Source organism: Solanum tuberosum, unplaced genomic scaffold (assembly GCF_000226075.1).
Source record: "Solanum tuberosum cultivar DM 1-3 516 R44 unplaced genomic scaffold, SolTub_3.0 scf00375, whole genome shotgun sequence".
NCBI classification, from domain to species: domain Eukaryota; kingdom Viridiplantae; phylum Streptophyta; class Magnoliopsida; order Solanales; family Solanaceae; genus Solanum; species Solanum tuberosum.
The window spans coordinates 454,260-476,970 of NW_006239299.1; the positions used below are offsets into that span (position 1 = coordinate 454,260).

Below are 22,711 nucleotides of genomic sequence, written 5' to 3' on the forward strand. Positions count from 1 at the left end.
TTAAAACTAATAATGAACCCTTTAGTTGCCACAATTTGCTGAAATAGCGTCAAAGCATCCAAGAAGCTTAAAAGCTCACCCAAAACTCATTTGGCACTTCCCGAACACAAACCAAATATGCTACTAGCTTGAAAATGACATTTCGGACTCAATGAAATCGTCGGAATTTGAATTCGAGGTCTCCTTGACCCGGTATCCGATAAGGCGTCAAGAAACTAACTTTAGGCTCAAAAACTCGAAACGCACTTGGGGCCTCTAAAAATTCAACCAAGACTCATTCTAGACTTAGAATCACCCCCTGAATCCAACGGTGCCCTCGGAATTCCATTTCGAGCCCCGGAACCTCGTTTGTTGACCAAAGTCAACTCTTGATCAAACTTTCACAATTTTAGCGACTTAGGACCTCAAATCTTCGTTTTAACTCCAAATTCGACTCCGTAAATTCTCATAGACCCGTTTCGACATTCTAAAACTGCTGGAATCGACGGAAATCCGATTCGAGTCTCGAAACTCCAAATGACTCGAAATAGCACTTTTAACCAAACTTTAACTCTTAAAAACTCAACTTTCCAAAAACTCAACTTTTCATCAATTTTCCTTCAAACCAACTTCGAAAATACAACAATTAGGACTCGGGGCAACTATTGGGAGGGGTAAACCGGTCATTTTATGAAAATTTCCAAAAATGACCTTTAGGGTCATTACAAGGTCCTTACAGTATGAGATTTATGTAAGTTATACTTTTTAAAATTTGTAAGTTTCCTTTAAATTTTTGTTTTCTTTTTTCTTTTTACCTTCTTTCTCTTCTTTTTTCTCTTGGAGAAACACCGACGACAACTCAGCTTCACCATCAAGTCACCCCCTCGTCAGCCTCCCACCATTAAGCTGATTTTCATCCTCAAATCACAAAATTTTCACGGTAGATCCATTTCTCATCAGTGTGAAAATTTGACAATAGCTTAAAATCAAAATTAAAATTGAAAGTCAAGAGGATCAAATTTTAGTGTCATTATTGGAGAAATTTAGGAACCCTTGAGTGAAATTTATAAGTTCTCTCTTAGTTATGTTATCCTGACCCAACCACCGTACATAATTGTCACGCTGTCAATCACCATCTACCTCCGTCGTGAACCGTCACGTTCATCTTTAAAGTTGCTAAGCTCTCAATAATTTCAACCAAAATCCAAAACTCACTTTGAAAAATCAAATTTGAAGCCTCCAAATATTGAAAACTATCACTCTTTTGTGTTCATCACTAAGCTTCCATGTTAGCCCATTCATTGTACCAAACAACATCAAGGGTAAATCTTTTTGGGAAAATGCATAAGTACCCCCCCAGCCTATGCCCAAAATCCCTGAGACACACCTAACCTTTACTAAGGTCCTATTACCCCCCTGAACTTATTTTTTAGTTAATTGTTTACCACTTTTCGGCCTACGTGGCTGAGTTCGTGATTTCACCTATGTTAAGCGCGTGGGTGCAGCTTTTAGACAGCACTGACCAATAAAAAATGGTCATGTGTTAAAATAAACTTGGAAAAAATAAATATTAACTCAATTGTCTTCTTCTTTATTATTGTTCTTCACTAGTATACGTACCCGCGCGTTGTGCAGTTATATATTAATTTAAAATTATTTTAATTTAATAAAATATCAAATACTTCAAATATTTTTATATATTGTCCTTTATTACTTTTATGTTGTATTAATAAATTAATATTTTTCATATTAAAAAATTAATATTTAATTTTTTTTCACATTAAATGTAAAATATCATAAGATTAAATGACATACTAGTATATTTTGAATATTTATTTTTCGAATCCAAAACATTCTTTACATTCTGAAATTTGCGTCAAACTATAATAGAAAAATGATTTAATATAGAGTGGATATAAATAATGTAATAATAATACATGTACTTGCTATATACATTTTCTTATTAATCATTGAAAATAATTAATTAATCAGTTTGTTATATTATTTTTTAAAACATTAATTTAATCTCTTAAACTTTCGCAGAAGAAAATAATAATTTAAATTTTAATCAATGATTAGATGTCGAGGAACTTATCAATTTTTCTAGTATTCTAATATAGTAATTATTGCGTAAATTCCTGTTATGACTATTATAAAATTTATCATAATTTTTAATACTTATTATTTTAATACAACGTGTAATCTTTACTTATTATTTTCTTCCCATTGTTATTTTTGTTTAATTATATTACAAATAATACTAACAACAATTTCTTTTTTTATTAATGTAAAGATAATTTAATATAACGTAAATTCCCATCTTCTTAGCACTGCCAATTGACAAAACTAATTAAGAAAATTGATATTAAACCTAATTCAATAATCACTCTAATAAGAAAAAGTACTAGGCCAGACACAATTTCAACAGGACTAGATCAATATTTTCATTTATAAATACTAATTTCAAAGGGCGATTCCAAATTCTATAACAAAACGTTTAATGAAAAGTAAAACTTTCAAATGTCAAATGTAAAATTTGATCTATAAGTTTATGTTTTGTATTTTTTTTATTTTGAATTTTGTAAAAAAAACAAAAAGATTCATACTCAATGTGAATATGGAATATCCAATTTTCATGTAAAATGTAATTTCAACTTCAAATAAATGAATGTTTGATATAATATCTAAATGTGTCCTTAAATTTAAGGTTGTGCAAAAATCTAAATCCATATATAATAATAAAGTTGAATATGAAAACGGTGAGGTGACGCTCTCTAAGGGCTTCAATCCTATTTATCTCTTTTTGTGGGATTTTGGCCTTTTTTTAATTTTAAAATACAAAAAAAATCGCCTACAAATTTAAATAACATTAAAGATAATCATATTTAATTATATTTTCTTAATTAGCCATATTTAATTTATTTTGTCATGAATGTTATTATTCTCTTTTCCTATAATATTTATTAATTTCTCATCAATTATTACAAACCTTTTCATTTGATTTAAAAAGAATTCCAACAAATTATTCACGAAAGTTAAATTTTATGGGTTTTATCTATTTATTTTATAGTCTTTTCCTTTTTTTGTTCTTTATTTTACTTCTTTTTATTATTTATTCAATTCAAGAAATTTATATATTTATATAATATAGATTTATTTCTTAATCTTCTTTATTTTTGTTTTTTCTTCTTTATTTAATTTTTAAGTTTCACCTCCATAACTTTAATCTATTAAACTTCTATTCTTAATAATATCATTGGCATAGGCTGAGGGGGTACTTATGCATTTTCCCAATCTTTTTACCATCAATCAACCCTTTTAAATTCTTTTATTTTATTAAATAAGAATCATGATGAATTTTCAATTAATGTACAGAAGGTTTATGAAAAAAAATTCACTCAAGGATTCCTAAATTTGATCTTACTTTGCTAGTTTAAAAAATCATTTGGTCAAGGTAAGGAAAAAAAAGGAGTAAGAGAGGAAAGAGAAGAGAAAGAGAAGAAGGTTTCATATAAAAGGAAAGTAGAATAAAGGAAAAAATAATATTTTTAAATTTTTAAAAAGGTAAATTATGTGGCAAGCGCGTACCATTTACTTTTTGATACATATCTGGGTGTGAGTTTTTAAGGGGTATATATTATACTTTTAAAATGTTCAGGTGGGTAATACGACCTCCGTGAAGTATAAGGGGTCGTTTGGTAGGCCGCATAAAAACAAATAGTCCAGGTATTATGTATGATATTATTTAGTATTATGTTTGGTAGGAAATTGGATCTATGTATAACTGATCCATGGATTAGTTATACCTCCTACATGGTATTATAGGATGTATTACTAATACCTTCCATTTGGAGGTATTAGTAATACATGGGATAAGTCTATGTAAAGATAACAATAGGCCTCAAATCATTTTAATTATTTTGTTTATTTTCTTGATTTCATGTTTTTATATTTGTACTAGTAAATTTATTTAAATAAATTAGCTTACAAATTATTTAGAGAGAGTTGTTTGTTACTAAATAAATCCAATTCAAATTAATACAATATTTGAAATGTGAGTTGTTTAACATTTAACTAATTAAAAAGCCAAATATATCACCACATGACGTTTGTGATCTTAATTGAAGGTATAATTTGTTGATATGTGTGTGTGTGTGTATTTGTGCGGTTTTCTAATTATTCGTATTTTGAACAATTTATAAAATTGAATACATATTAAAATTACAACTTGCAAATTTTATGTGTAAATGTAGATGGTTTATTCAATTTTACTATTGTTTACCGTATTTTCAATTTTAAAAGTTGATAGTTTATTTTTTTTTAAATTGAAAATTGACATTTTGTAAGTGATCAATTTACTAAGATGACAATTATTTATCCTCAAATAATTTAAGTGAAAAAAAGCCAAAAATGACAATGAAATTGTTCTTCTCATAGCTAGTTAGAAGGTCATAAAAAATAATATTGTCCAACAATTATTTACATATACCCAATTGCATAATAATTCAAGGGTATAATTGGAAAGAAGTTTTTTTATAAAGTTTTAATCCAAACACAAGATGAGGTGGGAAACAATGAACCAAATACTTGGTAAAGATAATTTCTACATCACTAATCTCTACACTATTAATCCCTGCATTACTAATCCCAACATTGCTAATCCCTACATTATTAATCTTTGAACCAAACGACCCCTAAGTGTGTAGCTGATGAAAAACATACAAAGAACAATATATTGCAAGATTTGGGATATAAGCAAGGTGAGCTATCTTTTAAGTACTTGGGAGTTGCATGTCCACTAAAAAACTCATAGTGCTTATAGAATAATTATATAGATTATCAAATGTGTATTATATAGTCCACAAATCTTTCATGTTTAGAGCAAAAAGATGCAGGGGCGTAAGGTCAGAAAAAAAGGTTATATAAGATTCAATCCTCACTGGAGAAAACAATACTAAACATCTGTAAAATGATCAAGAATGAATCCCAAAATGTTTCATTTCTCCCATTTGGTGCACTTCTAGAAAAAATCAATCACCTCCCTTCACAGAAGCCAAAACCAGATCATTGTGTGCGCGCGCTTATAAGTCTATATCCACAACTGACGTGACTCCATATCGATGCCTTGACCATTTGCATAGTATACAACTAACGACTTATAACCTTGATGCACTTTTTTTCTTACCCGTAGCATAGGCCTTCATTGGACATTTGTCCTTTCGCCTATAAGCGAGCACCTTACAACCCATCAGGCCAGCACAGAAGAAGCCTGAGACCCTCTGAAGTAAAGATAAAATCAATCTAATATGCTTGAACAGCTCACTTGTGTTGCATTGAGCCAAAATAAAGTTTTAACTTTGAAATGTTCCAGTTCTCCCACTAAAGTTATAAGCATATGTCAGTTAAACTGTAATTATCCATATCTGTTACAACTTAGCAAGAAGAAAATGAAAAAATATTATTTCTAGAATTTCATATTCTCCCTTCTTGATAATCCTTTTCTCCATCTTGATAGGTTACTTGTAAGATATTTACAGAGAAGATTTCAAAACAGCTGTCTAGGCCACTTGTTGTGGTCTCATACAAGCTATAAATAGTTACCAGGTGAAGACGCCTGCATCTCGTGAGAAAAGCAAACAGACATACTTAATGGTAAGAACAAAAATGCCACGATATATCAGAAGCAACAGAAAACTTAACCTGTACATTTAGGATACCCTAGCAAAATGCTGCCTTTCACCCTAACTGGATTGCACTGATAGAAGAATGATTAAGCTCCTTTGAAAAGCCAGAAAAATCCCTGGTGGCTGGCTCTCTTAGTTACACCTTTAATTTGACTAGCTAGTTTGGAGGCTACGAAGCAGGGGAAGTATGGTGGTCTTTCACCAAGGCTATTGGCGTTAAAGGAGGTGATGAAGCCATATCTTCCAGTGGCTTAGAAATATGAAGTGATGTTTCTATCTGACCCCGAGATGGTATAGAGTAACTACGAGGAAGAGCTGGAGGCGTTGGTAGGGTAGAAGCAGCTGAAGATACTGCCGCTTTATTTGTAGGAGAAAAATCCTGAACTTTTGAGACCAAAGGTCCTGAACGAGTAACCGGACGTAAGGGTCTTGTAGAGGTTACTTTAGCTGGTGGTCTAGGTAGTTCGTGTAGCTCACTTATTTTAGGTGATGACATGAGGGAAGTACGTGAAGATAATTTAGGGGTCGATGAAGGTTCAGGCGTTGAAGTATGCAAGAAAGGCAGAGAAAAATGCAGAGGGTATCCAGATGAGGCAATTGGACTACCAGAAGAAACAATGGGCTTCTTTGGCCATGGCTTTGCCGTCAATGGACCAGAAAAGGCTTGTCTCTTGACCTTTTTGGCATTGGACAAATCACGTTGTGCAGATGAGAGGCCTTCTGACAGTGGAGGGGGCAACCAACCAGTACTTGCATTGTTTTTGCTCTCTGTGGGAACTGATTGTGTATTCATGGTGATAGGTCCAGAGAACTTATCACCTGCCACAAGCTTTTCATATTTGAACTGATCCAAAGGGGAGGAATGCCACTTCTGAACTACACTAGTAGTCTGGCTAGTTCGCTTTGTTTGAGGGTCTATGTTATGCGATTTTACTGATGCTGGAATCTTCGCCTCCACTGGTGTGGGTAGAACATATGGTTGAAACTTGTTTGAGAGTGACGAAGTCATTCGTGCGGCACCCTCAGCAGGATCTGGTTTCCTCCCAGACAAAAGTGGTGCTGATTTAGTGCTGTTGACGTCCCTAAAGAAGGAAAAACTGTTCCCACCATGACTCTTACTGAGATTTTCCTATACAACCCAACAGAAGAAAATATTTTTTAATCTCCAGATGGTGACAGGTTGGCTTCAGCAATCTCATATGAAAGGAGAAACCATAAAAAATCAAACTAAGAAAAAAATGAATTTTCATCTTTTATTTCTATCAAAAAAATAAAAGCCTCAATTCATTTTTATGATAAAGATGAAAGATACTAAATTCACAAACACAATGTGGGGCTCCAAAGAAAGGATTTCAACTGCTAAAGGAGGTCAGTGAAGATAATGTATAATACCTTTGATGCACCCTTCGAAGCAACTTCGGGAACTGCAACATCCACCTTATCCAACTGCAGAAACGTCACGTTGTCAACAACCACTTGATCAGTGAAAATATTGCTCGGTGCATGTATTGTTATATTAACTAATGAACAGCAAATTACTAAATGAGGATAGTATTTAAGCAGATAGTATTCATGAATTTCCATATAATCCCAGAAAGAAAAATAAATAAAAAGGAGAAAAGCTTACCTCCATTGAATGGGTTGATGTATAAACCTGGTCATTCTGTCCATAGTCAAAACTCAGTTCACCATCATCAAGCGACTCAGATCCATCATCAGAGTCATCCACGGAACTGTTTTCATCCTCATTGCCAGCATTAACTCCATCATCTTCTTCAAGCCCACGGAAGTGGTAATCAATATGATGCAGATCCGTCACCAGTTTGACATGTGGCTCAATCTCCTCAAGGGACTTGAGGGCTTTCTTGAAGAAAGATAACTGATTTGAAAAACAAGCCAAAGGTCATGATCAACCACCCCAAATATGGTGCAAGCATACACTTTGGTTCACTATGAAACGTAAGGGATTTCATTAACATCAACGGAAAAAAAACCTGAGCAGCATGGTGTCGAGATGCCTGTGTTAAAAGGTTGCGGGATTGTCCTTGCCTGAGGGACTTCATACGGAATACAAAAACATTAGCCCCCTCATCATAGTCGTCATAAGCTACTTGCAGCTGATGAGAAGAAATATGTTCTCCTTTAGTTCCTTTTATCCTGCCTTTATCTCTGTGTTTTTGCATCATCTTCTCATACACTTCTCTGGCAAAGAAGAGAGAGTAAGAGGACACTCACATAGAGAAAAGCTACACAAATGATTAGAAGTAATTTAGTTTTACCTCTTGTCGTCACATTGCATCTTCATTTCCTTCACAAAGAAGAAAGAAAACGTCAAATGCTTAAGCATGTAAAAAGTTGCAAGAAAAGAAACAACATATACTAACACATAAACTATGTTTCTAAGTGAAAGCCAAATCCCAGTAGTTACTATCTACCATTAAAAGGAACGACAAAATGACAAACTATTTAGCCTTGTTAATTTTAGTAAATATCAGATTACTTGGTCTTCATATCACAGTAAGCATGTAATCAAAGTAGATGACTTAATAAGTGGCAAAAGATTGATTGTGCTCATCTAGTAAAATAAAATTTCCATGAAAGAGGTACCTGAAGTAAGACGAGCAAAATACAAGTTATATTTATTACGCTAATAAATCTACCAAAGTGCAATCATCTTCCCTCCTACTTATTATGCATTCATCGTGACACCAATGGATTTAACAAGCCATTTAAGTTATCCTCTGAATTCATATGCAACCACCAGAATCAAGCATCCCCAATAGAGAGGCCAAGTGCCTATTATAATACATCATTTATGACAAGTCCGCGACCACACCAAGTAAAGAGTAGGTGAGGAGCAAAAGAGATTCAGTTACAATGATAAGTCCAATTTCAAATGTTGCGTGTTGCTTATTAAAATAATCAAGAAAAAGTATCAATCGACGGAGAGACGTGGCAAACTAGAAACAAAAGCACCACAAAACTTTTCCTTTTTCTATGAGAACACTGAAGCTCTTGAAACTGCAGATAACAGAGTAGGAAAAATAGCACATTGTAACCCAAGAAAACCATCAGCAGGTGTAGTCCATAGCTAGAGTTGCTTTATCCAAATGACTAACCTCAACTACGCGCAGTTCATTGATAAGGGATTCTGAGGGCACTGAGATAGTCTGAATAATATGAGACCGCTGAAAAGAGAACATAAACACTCATCAAAACAGGGTATTTTCAAGAACTTAGAAATAATTCACATTGAACTTTTAGCACTCACGTAGTTATCTACAAGTCTCTGAAGCTGAAACTGCAGTTTACCTAGCATTAGTAACACCTTACCTGTTCATATAGAAACCAGGTCAATTTTAACAATCAAGATTGAAAAATAAAAAAAGATAAGGAAAACTATAGCTGATCTCTTAGCAATGTCGTATAAAATAACAATATAATGAGTTTTAACAATCCAAAGATGTGCACATTATGATTGAAGAACAAAGGAAACCACGATTAGCATAATCCATTTCTTTCGATTCGGAAACTTATCAGATCTATCATGCAATGAGAAACCTTCAACAGAAAGGACATCATAGATCTTTCCTTCTGGGATCCTTTTGCTTTTGTTAGATAAGTATTTATTAATGCTGTAGATCTAATAAATAAAAGCCCCGGTCTAATAGATTATGCTTTAAATGAGGCAATTCAAACAATTCAACATGATTTCTAAGCAGGCAATAACCCTAGGTTCAGATTACACTAACACCCATAATACAGAGAAATTTCAACATGCTTGGCCCAAGAAAAACCATTAGAAACGCATGTCATTGTATCTTTAAAACAAATAAATAAAAGTGTTTCCTCTCTACAACTTAAATATTTGGTTGAACGGACTTGTTGGAAAAAAAAATAGTCAACCTGGTCAATAATTAATCAACTAAACATAGTAATGTTTCATACTGACCGCTTTCTTCGTCATCATTCAATGCCGTTTTCTCAAGAAGACAATCGCCCATTTCTCGCAACGATTCAGAAAATTCTGAAAATAGACTATCTCAATTAAATATAACTTGCACAAAAAGTTCTCCAGAAGTACGAATCCAACTAGTAAGAAACAAAGATGAAAGATGATGAATAATCCCTGCTAATTAATACATCTGCATGCATACTAAGGTACAATAAATATGGATATCATGTTTAACCAGTACGTCATTGTATATTGGTCAACCTGTATGACACATTATAATGTTAATGTGATAATTGATTGAAGTACACAGAAACAGAGCTTCTTAAAACTATTTGGCTTTCTTTTGACACTTCAAAGAATAAAAGATAAGTTCAAGCTTCCAAGTATAATTAGCAAACTATTCCATTTTTGGAAAGTTCAAACAAGCAAAACTAGAAAGTAGATTGGTTTGATGGATAAAACAGCACTTAGTTACGCTTCCATCTGCTTAAGTCATTTCATAAATTTTCAGGACATGCATTGCAGTACCTCGTTAACCATTCAAGTTTTCAATTTAGTAGCTAATGCTTTTGCTTCCCTATTTGATTCAATAAAGGCCTATGTTAACTAATAACTACATTTCTTTTGTTTTGATAAGTAACCTTGTTAACCAATAACTCTTTTCTATTTGGCTGAATGAGTTGCAATAGCACTTCAAGGAGCCCTGAGAAGAAACATAAGTCACCAATGTGTCCCACTGGAGCTTAATGCTCGAACCTTTTACAGATGCAAAATGAAACATAGTCTCTGCTAGAGTGTTTTAAGTTTACAACCATTATTATCTGGGGCATTTAAGTAAGTGAAAAGTAGGCAGATATAAGTATGCTTCTAGCCCATGAATTATTCTCAAATATTTATGCGAGTTCCAAACGATGTGCCGAGTGGCCCTTAAGGAATTCTCTATTAGTAAAAGTATTTACAAGTTGAAGCTACTCTTAGAAGATGAAAGACAGATACTATCATATTGTAAAGTAGCTTCAAAAGAAAACATGTAGTTCAGAAGGTACAGTGAAGTAAATGGCAGTATACCATATGCACCATTTGCAGTTGCAGCTGCTGCAGAAAGTAACCTATCGTAGCAATCTTTCATTTCTTGCATATCCTAGGAGAGGTGAAAGCAACTGTCAAAGACCAAGCTATAATAAACTTTAACCAGAAAAATTGACAAAATACTTCTGATAACTCTCATCTATACATCTATAGATAAATTAAGTGAAGAGTTTCTATAAGGAACTCTCATCTATAATTCTATATATAAATTAAGTGAAGATTAGAACAGCTAATTAGGAAAAAGTATATTCATAGTTGATTCCTGAATCAAATCACCTACAACCAGTGCTGGCATTTTGAAGGAGACCCCAAGTGGTAGAGTATGAAATTTTTATTAACATCCCCAGCATTGGCTACAACAAACAGCATTTCCTTATAGTATCCGCTAAAACAGTTCACAATGCTGCAGCATGATGATGAACATCGATTCACTATTTCTTGGGGGCTAACTACAAGTATAGGCCCTAAACATACCCAAGTTCACACCCCTTAGTTTAATACAACGAAAACCTTGTTTTAAGCTGGATTAGTAACATGGAAATGCTTTTCACTATACCAGTGTTCAAGATTGATTTTTTTAATGCGATCAAAAGGGAACAATTTTTTTCAATTAGCAGTGTCTTATATTACCTAGAAGAGAACATAAACCCTCTAAGAAAGACCATGTTCACATAAAATACTACGGAGATGCAAAGTCATGATAGACATCATTTCAATAATGGTGATGTCTAGGCCAACCTGAACCCACTTCGACTAATCCACGGTTACCTCTCAACGGGACAAATGCACTTTGTGTTGGAACAGACGTATCCATATAGCATAAATCTGAAATCCCAATCATGAAGTACTGAAGTTCGTATTCCAAAGTACCTTAAGCATATCATCAATTAATCAACATTCTTAAGACATCCAACCAATCAATCAATCAATCAACTGTAACTCACTCCCCAAACTAGTTGGACAGACCACAGGATCAGAGCCAGCATAGTAGATACAGATTCGGCAGAACCCAATAACTTTGACTGAAACCCTTCATTTGTGTTTAAAATTTCCATTTAATATGTACAAATAATCTATTCAGAACCCACTAAGCTCAAAGAATTACTGTCTGATTTAAACACCCATAGACTAAAATTCCATGACCCCCACCCCCCTAAAATCCTCCATATTCATTCATTTCTCTCCAAACCCACATCATTACCCAAGAAAACCAATTGGGGTTGTCTAAATTAATCCCTTTTTTCCATTTTCATAAAAAAAATTGCATCTTGTATCATATTACCCAACACCACAACCAAATCAAGAAAAAAAAATTAAAAAAAAAAAAAAAAACCTGAGCAGCCATAGCAAGCTCATCGGAAGGTTGGCGATGCCTTCGTTCTTTCCTTTCATGTCTAAGAGTAGCCAATCCTCGCAATTTCTTCAAAGATGTTTTCATATTTTAACGCTAAATACAGAAAAAAAATAATTCAAAGTGTTTGTTTGAATGAAAAAAAAAGAGGAGATTTAAGAGAGGAAGAAGAGAAGCGTGTCACAAAATTAGTCAAAATCAACATAACTTTTTTGTTGTATGTATTTATGGTTTTGTGGTTTATGTCAATTGTCAAACTGATTTGAATTTTTACTACGGCATCGTCTCAATTTTGTGATATTTTTTCATTTTTAGGGAGTAAAAATTTAAGTTTGATCGGAAATTTATGTATGAAATCTCATTTTTTTATGAAATGATATTTATATATTGTAACTATGAGTGACAATAATTAATAATTCAAAATGTTTAAAAGATCTATGAAAAAATTATGATCAAAGATAGACTTGTTTGAATCTTGAAATTTGAAAAGTAACTCATAAAATAGGAGGGACGGAGTATTGTTTTCTTTTTATGATATGATATATACAATATTCTTATCTCCCTTTTAGTTATTTCATACACTATTTTTAAATTTTTTTTTGGCAATATTCGTTAATTTTAGTTTTTTATTTGATTTATATAAGAAATAAGATTAAAGGAAAATTCATAAAATTAATTTACCTTTTTTAAAAAAATTATTTGAATTGGCTTATTACAAGTGTTTTTAAGTTATAGAAACTTTACAAATTCATAGCATATAATTTAAATTTTTAGATTATAAAGTTCAAAAATATAAATACTTATTTTTATGTTCGGTGTCTAGTTAAATCAAGATACATAAAATAAAATGATGGAAGTATCAAATAGAATTCGGTCAAAGACAGCAAAGAATATGATTAGTGGATGGAGTTACTTTGTTCGTTCCTTAATCAAAGGATTGAGATTGAAGTCTTCAATATGAAAAATAATTTAGTATGGAACGCTACTTTTCAAATAGAATTCTATACAATACAAACTTAAATTATCAAATTCTAATATAGGTATTTGAATAAGAAATCACAAAATAATTGTGTCAAAGAGGACAACATAGTAAAAATATGTTATTTTTTGCGTCAAATTAAGAAAACTCATTAATGATTATTTTTATGTACAATCAAAATGTTGACTTGGATTTATTTTATGGTCAATGGTCCATTAATGAGTTTGGTCTCCAAGTAGTTTCTTGTTTCTTAAGGTCATTATTTTACTATTTTTTCTTTATTTAAATAAAAAAATTTATTATAAAGTCTTGACCAGTCCAACTTTTTCTAGGAAATTAAAATAATTAGTGTGGAGGTGAAGAAATTCAAGGAATTTTTCTAAGATAACGTAATTAAAGGGATTGACTATTCGGGAAGCAATGACTAATAAATGTGTTTCTACATTATACTATTATATGAGTATGGGAAGGGATGGGTATAAATAAAAATCGAATTATTGAATTGGATCGAAATTTATCATGTTGACGTATGATTATTATATTGAATTGAATTTTTTAAAGATTCAGTATTTAGTGTGTACTTTTAATTAAGAATTATTGAAATTAAATTTTGTAAATATTGAATCAAAGACACAGAATGTTCACATGTACTTATTAATGTTAGCTTTGAACAACAAAAGATAAAACACGAGAAGTTCAGAGCATAAGAGAGCAGTGTAATATTTAGTGAGTAAATGGTAATTGAATGATCCTCAACAAGTAAAAATAAAATATGATTCATAACTAAAATATAGAAATAGCATCCATGAATCTCACCTTTATAAAGTCCATATCAATATGCTTTAGTTACATATTGGCTAATGGAGATCTCAGGCTCTTTCAGAACGACTAGGTTTTTGGTCATCTTGATTGAACACAAGTGAGTGCTTGATCTTGTACTTTCAAAGTTAGCTAGGTGGGCTTCGTTCGTATGATACTAATTTTAACTGTACATTTTGATTTTAGAACTTTTATTGATATGATTACTCAGTCATATTTTTATGTTATCTTTGCTAATCAGTCATTTTTGACATATTCTTCTTGTCACATCACTTCTTGATTTGTCCACATGTTTAGTCCGAATTTATCTTATATATTATAATAGAAAATTGTACTTGATCAATGTTCTACGCTCTACAAATAAGCATAATTATTTATCATGGTAAGACTGAATTTCAATTTATTTTTAAAGGTGACCAAAAAGATTCAACAAAAATCGATATATATTTTGAGAAGTATCAGTTTTTGAAAAAAATATATATACTTTTTTAGCTTCTAAAAACAACTTTTGAAATTACTCAAAATCACTTATTTGTTTTCTAAAAACTTAATCAAACACTTTGATTCTTAAAAATAAGTACAATATTGTTTTTGGAAAAATTACTTTTAACTTTTCAAAGTTTGGACCAAATTGACAACAACAAGGAATTGATATTCTTCATATTGACAATTTTTTTAGCATTAGACATATAATGTACATAATTAATGTATATGGTTAATTAGAAACATTAAACTACTTATCACCTTCACCGCAACCCCATTGCATCTTCCATTTTCCTAATTAAACAAAGTATGTTTTGTTTTCCTCCTTAAAAAGTCTTGAGAGAATATTTAAAATCAAACAAAATAATATACAATTCAAAACAACTGAAAATTCTTGTTATGTTTCTAAAAAAGGAAAAAAATGATAGTCTACACTATATAATTCAAGGTTTAACAACCATGATTTGACACTTTACCAAACACACTAGTATCTTAGAAAAACTCCAACTACTATTTTGATTATTTTTCTAGTACCACAGCATAACAAGTTAGAAAGGTTGTTAACTTTATTTTTTAAGTCATAAATTATATACTCATTGCATTTATTTATGTAATAATAGTGTTTGAATGGATACATAGTTCAAGCAAGAAATAAAACCTTTGGCACGTACCAAAAGTAATTTTAGAATTTGTAGCTTTACAAATATTATGACATTTAGTAAAAAATTAACTTAACGAATTTGAATTTTTAGATATAGAAATATGTTAATAATTTTTTAAAAACAGTAAAAAAAAAGAAGACATAAAATGAAATAGATGGAGCACTATTCTTTATATAAATAGGTATTTACTGAAAAAGACATTTATATATGTGTGTAATTAGAATCGCATATCTTTTTCAAAGAGACTTGTTATCAAAATACGTGGGCTACAAAAGTCTCGTAGAAAGAGATGTATGATCCTAATTAAATTAGATAAATTTATTTAATTTAGGGGTAATAATTTCCCTTTCACACGAGTTTTTAATATTACTGACCTTATCATAATTTGAAGTATGGATAAATGTATTTGACGCTTTCAGATACATGTATTTGAAATATATGACGTTGAAATAATTAGGTGTAATTTATTTCAGATACATTATATCAAAGTGAATTCACATGTATCTGACTCTCTTGCTCGTCTTTCTCCTATCTCGCTCGTCTGTTTCCCAATATGTTTATATTTTCGAATGTATCTTAAATATATTTGGTATCTTAAATACATGTATCTAATATGATTCACAATGTATTTGAGATACATAATGTCACGACCCAAATTCACATGTCGTGATGGCACATATGTTCCCAACTGATAGGGAAGTCAACCCACTAGTTTTTACCAATCTAATTAAATAAATAAGGCGAAAAGACAAACAACAAGTAGAATATATCAAACAATATGTCTGTTATAAGTATGAAGTGCGGAAAGCTAAAATACCACCCAAGATTTTGGTGTCATAGTATAAGAGCTTTTAAAATACGGTGCAAGTCTGAAACTAAATGACAAGCCTAAACGTAAGAAATATCATGTCTGGATACGAAAACAATAGAATAAATAATAAGATAGAGGGAGGTGTGGGTTGCGGAACAACCGATTAGCTTACCACAACTCCAAGATCGGACTCAGAAAGCTCCACGAGATGTGTACGTATCAGAAATTGGATCTACGCCACAAAAAGGCGCAACAAGTATAGTATGAGTACAAAATCACGTGTACCCAGTATGTCTCATAGACCGACAACGAAAAAGTAGTGACATGAGTACAATAAAAAAATCATAATTTTACTTATACAAGTCTACATTATACTTATTAGTCAAGTTTCATCAAATAGGGGTAATCAAATATCACGTAATGTCCAATCACCAATATAGCACATAATCAACAAGAATGAAGGATGTAATAAGATGCAATGTAATCTGACACTATGAAATGATATGTCCCAGATGCTAAGTACTTTCTCAACCGTATATACATGATACTTCTCAGAAATACATCAAGAGTTCATGACCCGTGGGGGATTCACGAGATCCATATACCGACACAAACGATTTCCATGTGTATGTGCAGACGATCTCAACGCACTATCATAAAATTAAACAATCTCAGCACAAACGGTCTCCACGTACCCAACTTAAAATTATAAAATCGAACAATCCCAGCACGAACGATCTCCACGTACCCGACTTATACTCAATTTAATGTCAATGCATGTGCACAATATGATTTCAATAAAAGCGGATAATGATGCATCTCAATCACAAATATCGGTATGTCATATAATCACCTCAACTATCACAAATATATAGGTTTAATAAAGAACCACAACAACACAAAAGAAATCAAGTCAATAATAGAGGTTAAAAGAAGCATCTTAGAAAGAAGCCCTATAAGGAATCTTAGTATTTGCACACAGAGAGTTCTGTAGACATGAGATTAGCATTTTTCTGAGTATTAGAGTAAATTGAATATAGACTAGTTTAGAAAAGATGAAATATATCCATAGCTTTAAAGTATCAGATTCAAACCTAAATGGGAGATCATAAGATGAGAGACCAAGTCAAGTGTTGAGAATCAAATAGTGATGTGTTTAGAAAGAGTTATGGTGGTATATCAATCCATTCATACTATAGTGTATTCCTCAAAATTCAATCGTTACAACATACTGGTAATGTATCTACTACCAGAATTGTGTCCATGACCTATGCTTATACACTTCAGACAGATTCACATCTATGCTCAGTTTCCAAAATGAGGGGCAAAGACTTTAGCCCATTGATCTCAATCTTACTCCATAAAATTATGGATATCAGTCTCATGATAAGAACCCTATTAATATAAGCATTCATGTCTCATAGTATGCTCAGTCTTGCAAATACATGATTAAATCTCAATGGCTAGCAACATAATGTTATGTCAGGTATATTCTTATATAAAATATCTCGAATGAATCGTGCTTATGCTCTTTCTCCCTAAACTTCTTTCAATGATCCTTTTCAGTTGTGTTAGTGATGGTTATGATGAGTAGTATTCCTAAAGAGTGGGGTGGAAAGTGTTGCTAAACTTGAAAGCTATCAGTCTATCGCTTAAGGCATAGTAGTTTTGTTCTTACTTCGTACCCAGATAACCTTGTTTCATGTCAAATAATTTCAAATAGAGTGTGACTATGTTCAAACTCATATCATTCATGACTTATGTTCTCTAATCTAGTTTCAAAACTATTAATATCAGTCAGTTCCGCCTATGTTATAGGCAAGCTCAGAAGTTAAGAGAGGTAGTGATATTAACTCTTTTCCCCTCCATCCTCAGTTTAACCATCATTCCAGGACGAATGATCCCAAAGGGGAGATATTGTAACACCCCAAAAGGTTTTAAGTTAAGATTTGAACCATTCTTGAATTTGTATAAGGTCGTACCGAGTGATTCTTAATTGCTCTTAGATTTTGTGGTTAAATATTTAGTGTGGGAATGAATTTGGATAGGAATTAAGTCACTAGAATCTCCAAGCACAAAGTTGAGTTGAAAATTTCCTTACCGATTAAGTTTTGATGTAAGATTCTACTTGCGTCAAGTTCAAACGACTATATCCCTTAGAATATAAAGAGTTATGTGAACCATAATCTATCAAATTAAAGGTATTTTAATCTTCTTTCCAACGCCACCAATTTTGCGTCAATCTGAGTTTCGAGTAAAAAGTTATGACCATTTTAGTAACCTGATATAATGCAGTGACGAATTAGCCAATGAGAAAACATTAAAAAGGATCGTTTTTGTCTTTTTACCTCTAAGAAAACCCTAAACGAATTTATTGACTAATTAAAGACCCAAACCAATCAGATTTTCATCCTAATCCTCATTCTCTTCTCCCTCAAACCCTAAGGAAAAATCATAGTAGAAGACTTCCATTCAAGATTCTTCCAATCTTTTTCAAGATTCTTATTCAATGTGAGTTCTTCTCCAAGAATTCCATTCTTTCCAACTCAAATTCCTTCATACAATTATGAATCATTAATGAAAACCATAATTCTTGGTCATAGAGTTTTCAAGAAACTAATTCAAGAATCTGAAGAAAGGTTTTCTTGATTGTTCTCCTTCAAGCTAGCTAGGGTTTCAAGGCTTCTAATCAAGTTCTTCGTCAAGATCCTTCAAAAACATTGTTCTTACCGGTATGTAAGGCTACCATAGTGTTGGACTAGCTCGTCCTCACGCCCTACATCTACTTTCAAATCAGTAAAAGAGTAATCTAGGGTTCTATCCCTAGATTTGAGTATTCTTGAGATGAGTTGATTTTGAGTTCCTGATTCATTTTGAAATTATATTCATAATTATTGAATTGCTATATGTTATGCATTAAGATTCTTGAGTTGATTCGTTCATGTCTATATTTCAGCATGAACTCTATGAATTGAGTATTCTTGAGATGAGTAGTATCGTTGAGTTCTGAGTATTGAGTTTTCTATATTGTTATTGAGATCCTTGAGTTGATTCGTTCATGACTATATTTTAGCATAAATCCTATTTTGAGTTATAAATTTTGAGAATCTTTTAAAGCCAATATGTTTGTTTTAAACTGAGTTTTTGAGAAAGTAAAGAGAAGTTTGAGAAAGAGTTTTAACCGAGATTTGAGCAAGAGTATAAGGGAACTAAGTATTTCACAAATGTTTCATTTTTACATGAAAAAAGAGAGTATTATTTTGAGAAAAGTAAAAGAGTTTTCAGAAAGATTGAGTACAGAGCAATTACCTCTTTTAAGAGGATAGTTTGAGCAATTATCTCAAACTAGAGAGTATGTTTTATATATTTGAGCATGAGTATATATATTATTGTGAGTGGTGTATTGAGCACCGATATAAGGATGAGTTCAGACAACTCAAATCCTCATAAACCATATCTTGACAACATGAGTACAAGATCATACTTTTTAGATGAATCCTTATTGCTTAGAGGATCCACTTAGTTGAGATGTTCTATACCCCGACATGGTATATGACAGTTCTGGCAGTGTGAGTGAGACGATGTATCATTACGTAGCTCATAGTGATGGTTGGCGGTTAGAGAATCTCCCAAATTGAGTTAAAAGTGTATTTTTATTATGTCACTTAATATGTTGAGTTCAGAGATGAGTAAGTATTTTTGTAAAGTTTTAATAATTTCACTTCTTTATTTCTTTACATTCAGTTGAGTATATATCTTTATCTATCGTTGTCCTTTCATTCAGTTATTTGGTATTCAGCTATATTACATGCTCGTACATTCAATGTACTGATGTCATTTGACCTACATCTCTTAATGATGCAGATATATGTTTTTAGGATCCTCAACAAGAGGCCGTTGAGATCGCTTTATCCGTTCGTTAGCTTTTGAGTAAGGCCTCCTATCTTCCGGAGGACTCCAATTTTATGAGTTGTGGTAGTAGTTCTTTTGAGGAGTCGTGTATCTTGTCCCAATGCTCATCTTTGTATAGTAGAGGCTTCATAGATAGACAGTTTTGGAGAGTCTTTCAGTTTCAGATGTTTTATTTAAAGTTTATGTTTCATACTCAGTATACTCAGAGAGTTTTGAGATTTATTACACTGTTTATTTAGCATTTCTTTCAGTTTAATGCTTGTGTATGCATGAGTTAGTCTTTCACTTGTAGTCAGCCGGGATGAGGGTTCGCTTGGGGGCCAACAATGATTCTCGAGTGCCAGTCACGTCCAGGGTGTAGGCTTGGATCGTGACATAGAGTCTGTTTGGCATTGCTGTTGGGATGCAGAAGCAACTATTTTGAAAAAAAATGCACTTTCGTTGAAAAAATAATTGTTTGGCAACTCAATAAAAGTGCTTTTAAATGGAAGTAGAAGCAGTTTTTCTGTTGTTGGGAAGAAACTAAAAATTTCTTCTTTTTAAAAAAAGCAGAAGCAGAAACAAAAAATTATTTTTCTCAAGACTAAAATATCCTTTTCATAAATACATATTTTCCAATATATTTCTTATTAAATTAATTAGCATATTTCATAAGTTTGATTGAATTTCATTTAAGAATTTTATGTTTTACTTTTATATAATAAGTTTTATAATTTATTGTACGTTTATATATTATTATTTTATATATTACTATATATTATTTTACGTATTATTTTACAGAATTAGACAAAATATACCAACAATATTTTTACAAGATTACAAAAAAAAAACAATTAAAGGTTACAGCCTCCCAAAAAAGGTATAATATTGATCATTGACAATTTAAACATGTATATTTTCATTTACATTTAATAAAAATAAAATTTAATTAATTTTTTTCATAATAGATATTTAAAATAGTTTTTCTCTATAAAATAATTTTGATATTAGAAGTATATTAATAGTTGTCTTTTTTTGTAATTTGACTCTTAAAAACAGTTTTTTATAAAAGATCAACCTAACACAATTTGCGTATGAAAAACACTTTTCAAATGAATTAGCCAAAAACAAATTGGTTTTTTTTCAAAAGTAATTTTTTAAAAAGCCATTTTAAATAAATGCTTCTAAAAATAAGCAGTAGTGCCAAACATGCTATTAAATCTTGATTCAATATATTCTCCTTAATTCACGTACTTTAACTCATAAAAAGAATTTAAAAAAAAAACAAATTTTATGTGAGAAAGCATGTTGACTACTATGACTACATAACAAAATTAAATTACTAATAATTAAAATTTAAAATAAAATAATCATATTATTTTAATACCACGTGAACTAGTCCTAGTCAGGGTGACTCTGACACAAGCTAATAAGGCAAGTGTTTTACGAACCAATTGTTTAGGGGGCCATTTTCAACAATATCAAATAGTATTTTTCCAAAAATAAAAATTATATTTTTCAATTTCATCTACATATTCATTTATCATAAAAAAATAAAATCTCAAACATCAATTTAACAAATAACAACAAATTTACCAAACTCACCTAGCATCTTTTTAAATTATTTTTTGAACTACGCTCACCCATATATGATGAACATATATAACAATTTACTAAAATTTCATATAGGTACATAAAAAAAAAGTTACTAAAAAATAATAATTTATTTTTGAAATTTCAATACTTCAAACTTATTCTAAATGAGTTCAAATTTGAAATATAAATTTATTCATTGTAAAAAAGGAAATCATCGCTTTATCAACATAACAATAAACTTTACAAACTCATTTAATTTATTTATTAAATTATTTTATTTGCATATATGTGTGAACTAATACTTTTTTAATAATTTATATATATATGTATGCTCAATCATATATGTATATAATACATGTTAAAATAAGTAAAATATTTGAAAAGCTAAAGCAAAAACACAAAAAGCGAAAAAATATATATATCTCTTTTTTTTTTGTTTTCCACCCGATGTTCGGAGCCTACATTGGAGCTCCGACTAAATCCGAATCATACAATGCAGGGCCCATTCAGAGATGACGCTCCTAACAAGATTTTCTCCATATCCAGGTCTCAAACTTGAGACCTCTAATTAAGGATAAAACACTCTCATCAGTGCATCACAACCCATGTTGATAAATATATATCCTTTTACCTAAAAGTTATCGATAAAAATTACCTAATATTGATTATTGCATCATATTTCATGTTTACTCCCGAAAGTACAAGAGAAAAGAAAATCAAGCGGTGTACTAACAAATTGTTCTAGATCTTTGATTTTTTTTTAATTCAATTTTTGTGATATTTTTACTTGATATATATCAGAACTTAATATGTCAATTAAAAGTCAAAGTTAATTTTGTGGGTATTTGAATAAGTTTTTTTAAAGTTAGTGGGTGTTTGAATAAGTTTTTTAAAGTGACTTATAAGCTAAAGTTTATTAAAGTATCTTATAAGTTAAAAGCTAAAAGTTATAAGTTGGGCCTACTAAATTTTTAACTTTTTTCTTTTTTTTTACTTTTTCAGTCTTATAAAAATGCTTTAAAAAATACTTTTTGAGTTGCTAAATACTTCCAAAACTATAAAATAATTTAAAAATCGAAAGTCACTAAAAATAAATCAACTTAAACCCTCCCCCCCCCCCCCCCCCCCCAACAAACACAAAAATAACCCCCCCCCCCCCCCCCCAGGCCAATAATACAATCTAAAAAAGAGGGTTTTAGATAAAAATTAACAAACAATAAGAAAAGTAAGAAGCTGTAAGAAAGTTCTTCAAACAGAGAAGTAATTAACTAAACTATTAGATAGTAGCGCTACATCCAAATGGGCTATGCAATCCGAGATTTAGATTTTGTCGAGGCTCCAATTTAACTTCAAACATCGAAGGAAAATATAAAAAATAAATCTATTACTTACAAAAAATAAAAACATATATA

At 31.3% G+C, this 22,711-nt stretch overlaps 1 protein-coding gene across 2 annotated transcripts; it reads right to left on the reverse strand.

Annotated features, from left to right (window-relative positions):
* Positions 1 to 4,871: 4,871 nt before the first annotated feature.
* On the reverse strand, positions 4,872 to 12,200 carry LOC102579054 (uncharacterized protein At2g33490). Of its 2 annotated transcripts, none has more exons than XM_006361860.2 (10): positions 12,041 to 12,200; positions 10,687 to 10,759; positions 9,616 to 9,690; positions 8,935 to 8,996; positions 8,783 to 8,851; positions 7,943 to 7,971; positions 7,658 to 7,865; positions 7,291 to 7,542; positions 7,056 to 7,109; positions 4,872 to 6,792 (listed from the first exon to the last, which is right to left on the reverse strand). In XM_006361860.2, the coding sequence occupies exons 1-10, from the start codon at positions 12,143 to 12,145 to the stop codon at positions 5,833 to 5,835; spliced, it is 1,887 nt and encodes a 628-aa protein (XP_006361922.1). In that variant the 5' UTR covers positions 12,146 to 12,200; the 3' UTR covers positions 4,872 to 5,832. The 2 variants fall into 2 exon arrangements, with proteins under 2 accessions (XP_006361922.1, XP_015158218.1); XM_015302732.1 differs by having other exon boundaries at positions 10,687 to 10,778; positions 12,041 to 12,121.
* Between the last annotated feature and the right edge of the window lie 10,511 nt (positions 12,201 to 22,711).